At 49.7% G+C, this 12271-nt stretch overlaps 1 protein-coding gene across 1 annotated transcript in view; it reads left to right on the forward strand.

Moving 5' to 3' along the window:
- Positions 1-409: 409 nt before the first annotated feature.
- Positions 410-12271, forward strand: part of LOC121270389 (Y+L amino acid transporter 2-like) — a 57134-nt gene continuing 45272 nt past the window's right edge. The window contains exons 1-2 of the mRNA XM_041175692.1: positions 410-959; positions 8367-8492. Of these exons, the coding sequence (XP_041031626.1) occupies positions 461-959; positions 8367-8492 (625 nt within the window). The 5' untranslated portion in view covers positions 410-460. The remainder of the gene's footprint in view (positions 960-8366; positions 8493-12271) is intronic.

Here is a 12271-nt window from a genome sequence, read left to right on the forward strand (position 1 = left end):
ACAACAAACGGGGTGTATTCCTAATAACAGAGTCCATTCCTGACAGCAAACGGAATCTATTTCTAACAATAAACAGAGTCTATTTCTAATGACGAATGGAGTCTATTTCTAACAACAAGCAGAATCTATATCTGACAACAACTTTCTAGTTCTAACAACAAACGGTGTGTATTCCTAACAACAGAGTCTATTTTTGACAACAAACGGAAGCTATTTCTAACAACAAACAGAGTCTATTTCTAACAACAAACAGAGTCTATTTCTAACAACAAACAGAGTCTATTTCTAACAACAAACAGGGAATATATAGTCTCTTAGTTCAGGAATTGTCCGACTGGTGACATTAAACTAACCATTTTCCTTCTCTATCCCACTCAGATTTTGCTTTGAGGTCGCAGCATCACTTCTCCCGGTCCACCTGGCTATGAGGACGCGCTCCTGAACAGGGGAAGCGGCTGCCATGTCCGATATCTGTGCCAAGTATGCCACCGTGCCCGAGAAGGAGGCGGCGCCCCCGGCCGACGCCCAGCCCTCGGCCCCGGCGGAGGCGATGCAGCTGAAGAAGGAGATCTCGCTGCTGAACGGGGTCTGCCTGATCGTGGGCAACATGATCGGCTCCGGCATCTTCGTCTCGCCCAAGGGGGTGCTGATGTACAGCGCCTCCTATGGCCTCTCGCTGGTGGTGTGGGCCGTGGGCGGCCTCTTCTCCATCTTCGGGGCCCTGTGCTACGCCGAGCTGGGCACCACCATCACCAAGTCGGGGGCCAGCTACGCCTACATCCTGGAGGCCTTCGGGGGCTTTGTGGCGTTTATACGCCTCTGGACGTCGCTGCTGATCATCGAGCCCACCAGCCAGGCCATCATCGCCATTACCTTCGCCAACTACATGGTGCAACCCATCTTCCCCACCTGCGAACAGCCCTACCTAGCCGCTCGCCTCATAGCTGCGGCCTGTATCTGTGAGTACCGGGGTCCCGAGGTGCCGACGGTTGCTCGGGGTTTGGGCTGCAGGGGTGTGGCGGGGAGGGTCCAATATCGTGGGTCAATTATTTGGGGGTTCCAATATCGAGGGTCAATTGTTCAGGAGGAAGGGGGGGGTCAAATATCGAAGGTCAATTCATCAGGAGGGAGGGGGGGTCCAATATCGAGGGTCAATTGTTTGGGGGGGGTCCAATATCGAGGGTCAATTGTTTGGGGAGTCCAATATCGAGGGTCAGTTGTTCAGGAAGGAGGGAGTTCAATATCGAGGGTCAATTGTTCAGGAAGGAGGGAGTCCAATTTCGAGGGTCAATTGTTCAGGAAGGAGGGAGTCCAATATCGTGGGTCAATTGTTCAGGAAGGAGGGAGTCTAATATCGAGGGTCAATTGTTCAGGAAGGAGGGAGTCCAATATCGAGGGTCAATTGTTCAGGAAGGAGGGAGTCCAATATCGAGGGTCAATTGTTCAGGAGGGAGGGGGGTCCAATATCGAGGGTCAATTGTTTGGGGGGTCCAATATTGAAGGTCAATTGTTCAGGAGGGAAAAGAGTCAAATATCGAGGGTCAATTGTTTGGGGGGTCCAATATTGAGGGTCAGTTGTTCAGGAGGGAAGGGAGTCAAATATCGAAGGTCAATTGTTGGGGGGGTCCAATATTGAAAGTCAATTGTTCAGGAGGGGAGTCAAGTATCGAGGGTCAATTGTTCAGGAGGGACGGGAGTCAAATATCGAGGGCCAATTGTTCAGGAGGGAGGGGGTCCAAAATCGAGGGTCAATTGTTTGGGGGGTTCCAATATTGAGGGTCAATTGTTCAGGAGGGAGGGGGTCCAATATCGAGGGTCAATTGTTCAGGAGGGATTGGGTCCAATATCGAGGGTCAATTGTTCAGGAGGGAAGGGGTCTAATATCGAGGGCCAATTGTTCAGGAGGGAAGGGAGTCAAATATCGAGGGTCAATTGTTTGGGGGAGGGGGTCCAATATTGAGGGTCAATTGTTCAGGAGGGAAGGGGTCCAATATTGAGGGTCAATTGTTTGGGGAAGGGGGTCCAATATTGAGGGTTAATTGTTCAGGAGGGTGAGGGTCCAATATCGAGGGTCAATTGTTCAGGAGGGAGAGGGTCCAATATCGAGGGCCAATTGTTTGGGTGGGTGAGGGTCCAATACCGAGGGCCAATGGTTTGGGTGGATTCCAATATCGAGGGCCAACTGTTCAGGAGGGAGGGGGTCCAATATCGAGGGTCAATTGTTCAGGAGGGATGGGGTCCAATATCGAGGGTCAATTGTTCAGGAGGGAGGGAGTCCAATATCGAGGGTCAATGGAGGGAGGGAGGGGGTTCAATATTGAGGGTCAATTGAGGGAGGGAGGGTGTCCAATATCGAGGGTCCATTGTTCAAGAGGGAGGGGTCCAATATCGAGGGTCAATTGTTCAGGAGGGTGGGGGCTCAATATCGAGGGTCAATTGTTCAGGAGGGAGGGGTCTCAATATTGAGGGTCAATTGTTCAGGAGGGAGGGGGCTCAATATCAAGGGTCAATTGTTCAGTAGGGTGAGGGTCCAATATCGAGGGCCAATTGTTTGGGTGGGTGAGGGTCCAATACCGACGCCCAATTGTTTGGGGGGTCCAATATCGAGGGTCAATTGTTCAAGAAAGAGGGAGTCCAATATCGAGGGTCAATTCTTCAGGAGGGAAGGGAGTCAAATATCGAGGTTCAATTCTTCAGGAGGGAGGGGTGTCAAATATCGAGGGTCAATTGTTTGGGGGGTCCAATATTGAGGGTCAATTGTTTGGGGGAGGGGGTCCAATATCGAGGGTCAATACTTCAGGAGGGAGAGGGGTCAAATATCAAGGGTCAATTGTTTGGAGGGTCCAGTATTGAGGGTCAATTGTTCAGGAGGGAGGGAGTCCAATATTGAGGGTCAATTGTTTGGGGGAGGGGGTCCAATATTGAGGGTCAATTGTTCAAGAGGGAAGGGGTTCAATATTGAGGGTCAATTGTTTGGGGGAGGGGGTCCAATATCGAGGGTCAATTGTTTGGGGGAGGGGGTCCAATATTGAGGGTCAATTGTTTAGGAGGGAGGGTGTCCAATATCGAGGGTCAATTCTTCAGGAGGGAGGGGCGTCAAATATCGAGGGTCAATTGTTTGGGGGGTCCAATATTGAGGGTCAATTGTTCAGGAAGGAGGGGGTCCAATATTGAGGGTCAATTGTTCAGGAGGGAAGGGGTCCAATATTGAAGGTCAATTGTTTGGGGGAGGGGGTCCAATACCGAGGGTCAATTGTTCAGGAGGGAGGGGGGTCCAATATTGAGGGTCAATTTTTCAGGAGGGTGAGGGTCCAATATCAAGGGTCAATTGTTCAGGAGGGAGGGGGCTCAATATCGAGGGTCAATTGTTCAGGAGGGAGGGGGCTCAATATCGAGGGTCAATTGTTCAGGAGGGAGAGGGTCCAATATCAATGGCCAGTTGTTCAGGAGAGAGGGGTCAAATATCAAGGGTCAATTGTTTGGGAGGGTGAGGGTCCAATGTCGAGGGTTAATTGTTTGGGAGGGTGAGGGTCCAATATTGAGGGTCAATTGTTCAGGAGGGAAGGAGTCCAATATCGAGGGCCAACTGTTTGGTAGGGTGAGGGTCCAATATCGAGGGTCAATTGTTTGGGAGAATGGGGGTTTAATATCAGGGGCCAATTGTATTGGTGGGGGGAGTCCAATATTGAGGGCCACTTGTTGAGAAGGGAGGTGTCCAATATCAAGGGTCAATTGTTCAGAAGGGAGGGGTGTCCAATATGGACCTAATGGCTTGCTCCCCCCACCACCCCTCCCCCCTAGATAAAAGCGCCTGAACAACCTACCGATTTACGTTCGTTGGTGCTGATTGGATGTTCGACCACAGTGTGCATCAGGTTTTGAGCCCCAACCTGCTCTTCTCAAACCCCTTTAGCTTTCTGGTGGCTGACAGTGGCAGATGGGATCGGTGCGGGTTCAGGGGTCGGGGGTCGGGGTGGGGGGGTTGGTGGGAAGAGGGGGAGGGGAGAGGAGCCTAATTTGGCCTTCTCCTCAAAAGGCACTGAACCCAAGTGAGACTCTTGAGGCCAAAGTTAGCCTAAGAGAGCACAGGCTGAAGGATACTTCTCAGTCCTACTCTGCGACTGTACTCCTGGTCTCCTTCCGGTGCCCTTTCAGTTGGCAAGCACCACCCCGCTCTTCCCATCCCTTGTCAGTTCAATTCTCCACCTGGCTCTCACTCTGACCTCTCGGTCCTCAGTCAGCTACAGCGTTCCAGTTAAGCCCAACACCAGCTTGAGGAACAGCACCTCCTCTTTAGGCTCAGCACTCTGCAGCCTCCTGGACTCGACATCGAGTTCAACAACTTTAGACCATGACCTCTGCCTCCTTCTCATTCTCCGTGTGTTTCTTACTGCTTCGTTTTGGCTGGCTTGGTGTATTCAGATGGTCGCTACATAACCCCATTTCGACACGCCTTTTGTTTCTTTACTGTACCCATTGCCACTCTTGGCAGTCGCTTCATGAAATCTTTGTTTGATCTCATCCATGTCCCAATGCAGCAAGACCTGGACAATATCCAGGTTCGGGCTGACAGGTGGCAAGTAACATTCACGCCACACAAGTGTCAGGCAATGACCATCTCCAACAAGAGAGAATCCAACCATCTCCCCCTTGATGTTCAATGGCATTACCATCGCCGAATCCCCCCACTATCAACCCCCTGGGGGTTACCATTGACCAGAAACTGAACTGGGCTAGCCATATAAACACTGTGGCTACAAGAACAGGTCAGAGGCTGGGAATCCTGCGGTGAGTAACTCACCTCCTGACTCCCCAGAGCCTGTCCACCAACTACAAGGCGCAAATTCAGGAGTGTGATGGGATACTCTCGGAGTGGAGCAGGTAAAGCAGGATAGAAGGTCAACGATAGGTGGGGGCTGAGGAGAGACTGACAAAGATGTCATGGGCACGAGCAGAAGGGAGTGTTAATGGTAGTGTTAAAGACTAAAGGAGGTGCTGATAACGGCATAAAGGTACGAGAGCAGAACGTGTCAATAGCAGAACGAGGGTGAGCGCTCTCTGAATGAACAACATGGAACAAGTAACAGATGGCCCTGTGAGTGGAGGGGAGACTGAGGGAAAGGGATAAAGCCAAACGATGAAAACATATATATATATATATATATATATAGAAAGAGGAGAAAAATGAATAAATAAAAATAGACAATTAAAAAAGTTAAAATAAATAACTGGATTAAAAAAGGAGTAGAGATGGAGGCAAGAGTTGATGGTCCGAAGTTGTTGGACCCGAAGTTAAGTCTGGAAGGCTGTAAGATACCTAATCGGAGGTTGAGGTGCTGTTCCTCCAGTTTGCGCTGGAAAAAGAGATAAAGAAAACCTGCTGTGTTTTTCCAGCAATTTTTGTTTTAATCTCTCAGAGCCTTGGTAATTCTGCTCTCGGTCTCTCTCTCTCTCTCACTCCCTCTCCCTCTCTCTCTCTCCCTGTCACTGTCTCTTGCTCTTTCTCTCTCTCCCTGTCTCTTGGTCTCTCTCTCTCACCCACTCTCTCCCTGTCTCTGTCTCTCGCTCTCTCACTCTCTATCTCACTCTCTCTCTCCCTGTCTCTGTCTCTCTCTCTCACTCTCTCTCACTCTCTCTCTCCCCTGTCTCTGTCTCTCTCACTCTCTCTCTCTCCCTATCTCTGTCTCTCTCTCTCTCTCTCTCTCTCTCCCCCTGTCTCTGCCTCTGTCTCTCTCTCTCACTCTCTTTCTCCCCCTGTCTCTGTCTCTCTCACTCTCTCCCTCCCTGTCTCTGTCTCTTGGTCTCTCTCTCTCACCCACTCTCTCCCTGTCTCTGTCTCTCACTCTCTCTCTCTCTCTCTCACTCTCTCTCTCCCCCAGTCTCTGTCTCTCTCACTCTCTATCTCTCCCTGTCTCCGTCTCTCACTCCCTCTCCCTCTCACTTTCTCTCTCCCTGTCTCTGTCTGTCTCTCTCTCTCACTCTCTCTCTCACTGCCTCTGTCTCTCTCACTCTCTCTATCACACTCTCTTCCCCTGTCTCTGTCTTTCTCTCTCTCTCTCTCCCCCTGTCTCTGTCTCTGCCTCTCTCTCTCACTCTCTCTCTCTCCCCATCTCTGTCTGTCTCTCTCTCTCAATCTCTCTCCCCCTGTCTCTGTCTCTCTCTCTCTCTCTCCCTGTCTCTGTCTCTCTCCCTGTCTCTCTCTCTCTCCCTGTCTCTGTCTCTGTATCTCTCTCTCTCTCACTCTCTCTCCCCCTATCTCTCTCTCTCCCCCTGTCTCTGTCTCTCTCTGTCTCTCTGTCTCTACCTGCCTCTGTCTCTGTCTCTCTGTGTCTCCCTGCCTCTGTCTCTCTCTGTCTCTCCCTGCCTCTGTCTCTGTCTCTCTCTGTCTCTCTGTCTCTCCCTGCCTCTGTCTCTGTCTCTCTCTCTCCCCCCCCCTGTCTCTGTGTCTCTTTCTCTCAGTCTCTCTCTCCCTGCCTCTGTCTCTCGCTCTCTGCGAGCAGCCTTGGTCTTTTCGCTGATGAGAAGCTTCCTCCCCAAGGCTGAGTTGCTGTCTCTGTGAAGTGCTGACAGAGCTGCACCTTGCCTTTTGTGAGTCAGGAGTCAAGGGCCCTGCTCACGAGAGCCAGTCTGTGGGAACAGAGCGAAAGCAGGACAGCTGCTTCCTGTTTCGGTCGGTTTTTGGGGTGGGGTGGTGAGGGAGGAATGCGTCAGCGCTGCGTCCTGTCATCATGCAGGCTGGTCTAAAGCTGTCGCAACCATCCCCTAGCACCTCTGACTCAATCACACACACACACACACACACACACACACACAGACACACGCCCGCCGCCCCCCCCCCACAGGAGCCTTCACTGGAGCCTCAGCAGGCACACTTTCACCAAGAGAGCATTTATCAGGACAGTGACCCAAACGTTCACTCGTTTTTAGGGAGCATCTTAAAGGAGGAGAGAGAGAGAGAGATGGAGAAAGAGAGAGATGGAGAAAGAGAGAGATGGAAAAAGAGAGAGATGGAGAAAGAGAGAGATGGAGAAAGAGAGAGATGGAGAAAGAGAGAGATGGAGAAAGAGAGAGACGGAGAAAGAGAGAGAGAAGACAGAGACAGAGAAAGAGAGACAGAGAAAGAGACAGAGAAAGAGACAGAGAAAGAGAGAGAGAAGACAGAGACAGAGAAAGAGAGACAGAGAAAGAGACAGAGACAGAGAGAGAGAGACAGAGAGAGAGAGAGGCAGCATGAGACAGAGAGAGACAGAGAGAGGGATAGCAAAAGACAGAGAGAAAGAGACAGCAAGAGGCAGAGAGAGAGACAGCGAGAGACAGAGAGAGAGGGACAGCAAGAGACAGAAAGGGACAGCAAGAGACAGAGAGAGAGAGAGAGACAGGGAGATAAAGAAAGAGAGACAGAGAGAGAGTGAGACAGAGAGAGAGACAGCGAGAGACAGAGAGACAGCAAGAGACAGCGAGAGACAAAGAGAGAGACAGCGAGAGACAACGAGAGAGAGAGACAGAGAGACAGGGAGACGTAGAGAGAGAGACGTAGAGAGAGAGACAGAGAGACAGGGAGACAAAGAGAGAGAGACAGAGAGAGACAGAGAGAGAGAGACAGAGAGAGAGAGAGACAGAGAGAGAGAGAGACAGAGAGAGAGAGAGACAGAGAGGGAGAGAGACAGAGAGAGAGAGAGACAGAGAGAGAGTGAGACAGAGAGTGAGACAGCGAGAGACAGAGAGAGACAGCAAGAGACAGAGAGAGACAGGGAGACATAGAGAGAGAGAGAGAGACAGAGAGAGAGACAGCAAGAGACAGAGAGTGAGAGCGAGAGACAGAGAGAAAGAGACAGCGAGAGAGAAAGAGGGAGGGAGAGAGAGAGAAGGATAGATTTAGGGAGAGGATTCCGGAGTTTAGGGCCCAGACAGCTGAAGGCCACGTTGCATCACTGGGAAGCATACAGGTTGTGGTGTGATGCGCCCTGTGGTCGAATTGCCCGCCTGCGCTCACTGGCCCTGTAGGGGGCGCTGCCAGTGGCCAGCGCCTTCCCAGCTTGGGGAGAGAGGGACCGGGGTGATAGCAGCCACCCCTGCTGCTCCTGAAGACCCAGCCGGAGGAGACGCCTGCTCTGGGGGCAGCGCCAAGAGCGACTTTGCCATCTGGGCTCTGGCCCCGGGGAGCAGGGGAACTCGAGGGTTGCCGGGGGCAAGTTAGGGAGTGGGGGGGGTGGTTTGGGGGCAGTCGTGGTGAGGCGTTGGGCCCCCTCTTGACTGGTTATCCGGGGGAGGGGTGGGATGAAAGGTCAAACGCTAATGTCCCTGTCTCTCTCTCTCTCTTGCCTCCTTACCCTACCTGACCACCCACCCTCCCGATCCCTCGCCAGGTATCCTGACCTTCACAAACTGTGCCTATGTGAAATGGGGCACCCGCGTCCAGGATATATTTACCTACGCCAAGGTGCTGGCACTGATCGTGGTTATCATCACTGGCATTGTCAAGCTCAGCATGGGTAAGGCTCCCTCGGTTCTCCTCACCGCCTCTTCCGCTCGCTCTCCTTCCTCTCTCTCTCCATTCCCCACCCCCTCTCTGCCGCCTCCGCTTATGGAAACGGAGGAACTAGGAGCAAGGGGTAGGCCATTCGGCCCCTCGAGCCTGCTCCACCATTCATCATGATCATGACTGATCACCCAACTCAATAGCCTGCTCCCGCTTTCTCCCCGTACCCTCTGATCCCTTTCGCCCCAAGTTCTATATCTAACTCCTTCTTGAAAACATACAATGATTGGGTCTCAACTACTTTCTGTGGTGGCGAATTCCAGAGGCTCACCACTCTCTGGGTGAAGAAATTTCTCCTCATCTCAGTCCTGAATGATCTACCCCAAAACCTCAGACTGTGACCCCTGGTTCTGGACTCCCCCACAATCAGGAACATCCTTCCTGCATCTACCCTGTCTCGTCCTGTTAGAATTTTATAGGTTTCTATGAGATCCCCCCCTCATTCTTCTCAACTTCAGCGAATATAATCCTAACCGACTCAATCCCTCCTCATATGTCAGTCCCTCCATCCCAGGAATCAGTCTGGTAAACCTTCGCTGCACTCCCTCTATAGCAAGAACATCCTTCCTCAGATAAGGAGACCAAAACTGCGCACAATATTCCAGGTGTGGTCTCACCAAGGCCCTGTACAATTGCAGCAAGACATCCCTGTTCCTGTACTCGAATCCTCTCACTATGAAGGCCAACATACCATTTGCCTTCTTTACCGCCTGCTGCATCTGCATGCCTACCTTCAGCGACTGGTGTACAAGGACACTCAGGTCTCATTGCACATTCCCCCTCTCTCAATTTATAGCCATTCAGATAATAACCTGTCTTCCTGCTTTTGCTACCAAAGTGGATAACCTGACATTTATCCACATTGTACTGCATCTACCATGCATTTGTCCACTCACTCAGCTTGTCTAAATCACACTGAAGCTTCTCTGCATCCTCCTCACAGCTCACCCTCCCACCCAGCTTTGTGTCATCTGCAAATTTGGAGATATTATATTTAATTCCCTCATCTAAATCATTAATAGATTTTGTGAATAGCTGGGGTCCCAGCACCGATCTCTGCGGTACCCCACTAGTCACTGCCTGCCATTCGGAAAAAGACCCGTTTATTCCTACTCTTTGTTTCCTGTTTGCCAACCAGTTTTCCAGCCATCTCATTACACTACCCCCAATCCCATGTGCTTTAATTTTACATGCTAATCTCTTATGTGGGACTTTGTCAAAAACCTTCTGAAAGTCCAAATAAACCACATCAACTAGCTCCCCCTCATCAACTCTACTAGTTATATCCTTGAAAAATTCCAGTAGATTTGTCAAGCATGATTTCCCTTTCGTAAATTCATGCTGACTCTGTCCGATTCTGCCACTGTTTTCCAAGTGCTCAGCTATTAAGTCTTTTATAATGGATACTAGAATTTTCCCAATTACTGTTGTCAGGCTGACTGGTATATAATTCCCTGTTTTCTCTCTACCTCCCTTTTTAAATAGTGGGGTTACATTAGCTACCCTCCAATCTGCAAGAACTGTTCCAGAGTCTATAGAATCTTGGAAGATGACCATCAATGCAGCCACTATTTCTAAGGCCACTTCCTTAAGTACTCTGGGATGTAGATTATCAGGCCCCGGGGATTTATCGGCCTTCAATCCCATCAATTTCCCCAACACCATTTCCCTACTAATACTGATTTCTTTCAGTTCCTACCTCTCATTAAACCCTGTGTTCCCCAACATTTCTGGTTTATTATTAGTGTCCTCCTTTGTGAAGACAGAACCAAAGTATGTATTTACTTGGTCAGCCATTTCTTTGTTCCCCATTATAAATTCCCCTGTTTCTGAATGTAAGGGACCTACATTTGTCTTCACCAATCTTTTTCTCTTCACATACCTGTCGAAAATGTTATAGTCAGTTTTAACGTTCCCTGCAAGCTTACCCTCGTACTCTATTTTCCCCTTCTTAATCATCCCTTGGTCCTCCTTTGCTGAATTCTAAAGTGCTCCCAATCCTCAGGTCTGTTGTTTTCTCTGGCCAATTTGTATGCCTCTTCCTTGGATCTAATACTATCTCTAACTTCCCTTGTAAGCCATGGTTTGGCCACCTTTCCTGTTTTACTTTTGTGCCAGACAGGAATAAACAATTGTTGCAGTTCACCCATGCGCTCTTTGAACGTTTGCCATTGCCTATCAACCCTCATCCCTTTAAGTAACGTTTCCCAATCCATCTTAGCCAACGAGCGTCTCATACCATCGTAGTTTCCTTTATTAAGGCTCAGGACCCAAGTCTCAGAATCAACTACGTCACTCTCCATCTTGATGAAGAATTCTATCATATTATGGTCGCTCATCCCCAAGGGGCCTCGCACAACTGGATTGCCAATTATTCCTTTCTGATTACACAATACCCGGTCTAGGATGGCCTGTTCTGTAGTTGGTTCCACAGCATATTGGTTCAGAAAAACATCCCATATACACTCCAGGAATTCCTCCTCTACGGTTTTGTTAATAATTTGATTTGTCCAATCTATATGCAGATTAAAGTCACCCATAATTACAGATGTTCCTTTATTACATGCATCTCTAATTTCCTGTTTAATGCCATTCCCAACACCAACACTACAGTTTGGGGGTCTATATACAACCCCCACTAACGTTTTTTGCCCTTTAGTGTTTCTCAGCTCTACCCATACAGAGTCCACATCGTTGGAGCTAATATCTTTCCTCACTATTGTGTTAATTTCCTCTTTAATCAGCAATGCAACTCCACCACCTTTACCTTTTTGTCTGTCCTTCCTAAATACTGAATACCCCTGGATGTTCAGTTCCAATCCCTGGTCACCCTGCAGCCATGTCTCCATAATCCCAACTTTATCATACCTGTTTACATCTATTTGCGCGGTTAATTCATCCACTTTGTTGCGAATGCTCCTTGCGTTAAGGCACAAAGCCTTAAGACTTGTCTTTTTAACATTACTTGTCCTGTTCCCAATATTTTTCACTGAGGCCCTGTTTGATTCTTGCCCGTGATTTCTCTGCCTATCACTTTTCATATTCCCCTTTCTGTCTTAGTTCTTGTCCTTGATTCCTCTTCCTCTGACTCCTTGCAAAAGTTCCCATCCCCCTGCCATTTGAGTTTAAACCCTCCCCAACCACTCGAGCAAATCTTCCCCCTAGGACATCAGTCCCGGTCCTGCCCAGGTGTAACCCGTCCAGTTTATACTGATCCCACCTGCCCCAGAACCGGTCCTAAAGTCCCAGGAATCTGAAACCCTCCCCTTCACACCATCTCTTCAGCCATGTATGCATCCGATATACCCTGCTATTTCTACTCTGACTGGCACGTGGCGCTGGTAGTAATCCTGAGATCACTACCTTTGAGGTCCTACTTTTCAATTTACTTCCTAACTCCCTATATTCTGCTTTCAGGACCTCATCCCTATTTTTCCCTATGTCGTTTGTACCAATGTGTACCACGACCACCGGCTGTTCACCCTCCCCCTTCAGAATGTCCTGAAGCCGCTCTGAGACATCCTTGACCCTGGCACCAGGGAGGCAACATACCATCCTGGGGTCTCGTTTGCAGCCACAGAAATGCCTATCTATTCCCCTTACAATCGAATCCCCTATAACTATTGCATTCCCACACTTTTTACTCCTCCCCTGTGCAGCAGAGCCAACTGCGGTGCAACAAATTTGGCTGTTGCTGTTTTCCCCTGAGAGGCCATTTCCTTCAACAGTACC

This window comes from Carcharodon carcharias, chromosome 27 (genome assembly GCF_017639515.1).
Source record: "Carcharodon carcharias isolate sCarCar2 chromosome 27, sCarCar2.pri, whole genome shotgun sequence".
In the NCBI taxonomy this organism is placed as follows: domain Eukaryota; kingdom Metazoa; phylum Chordata; class Chondrichthyes; order Lamniformes; family Lamnidae; genus Carcharodon; species Carcharodon carcharias.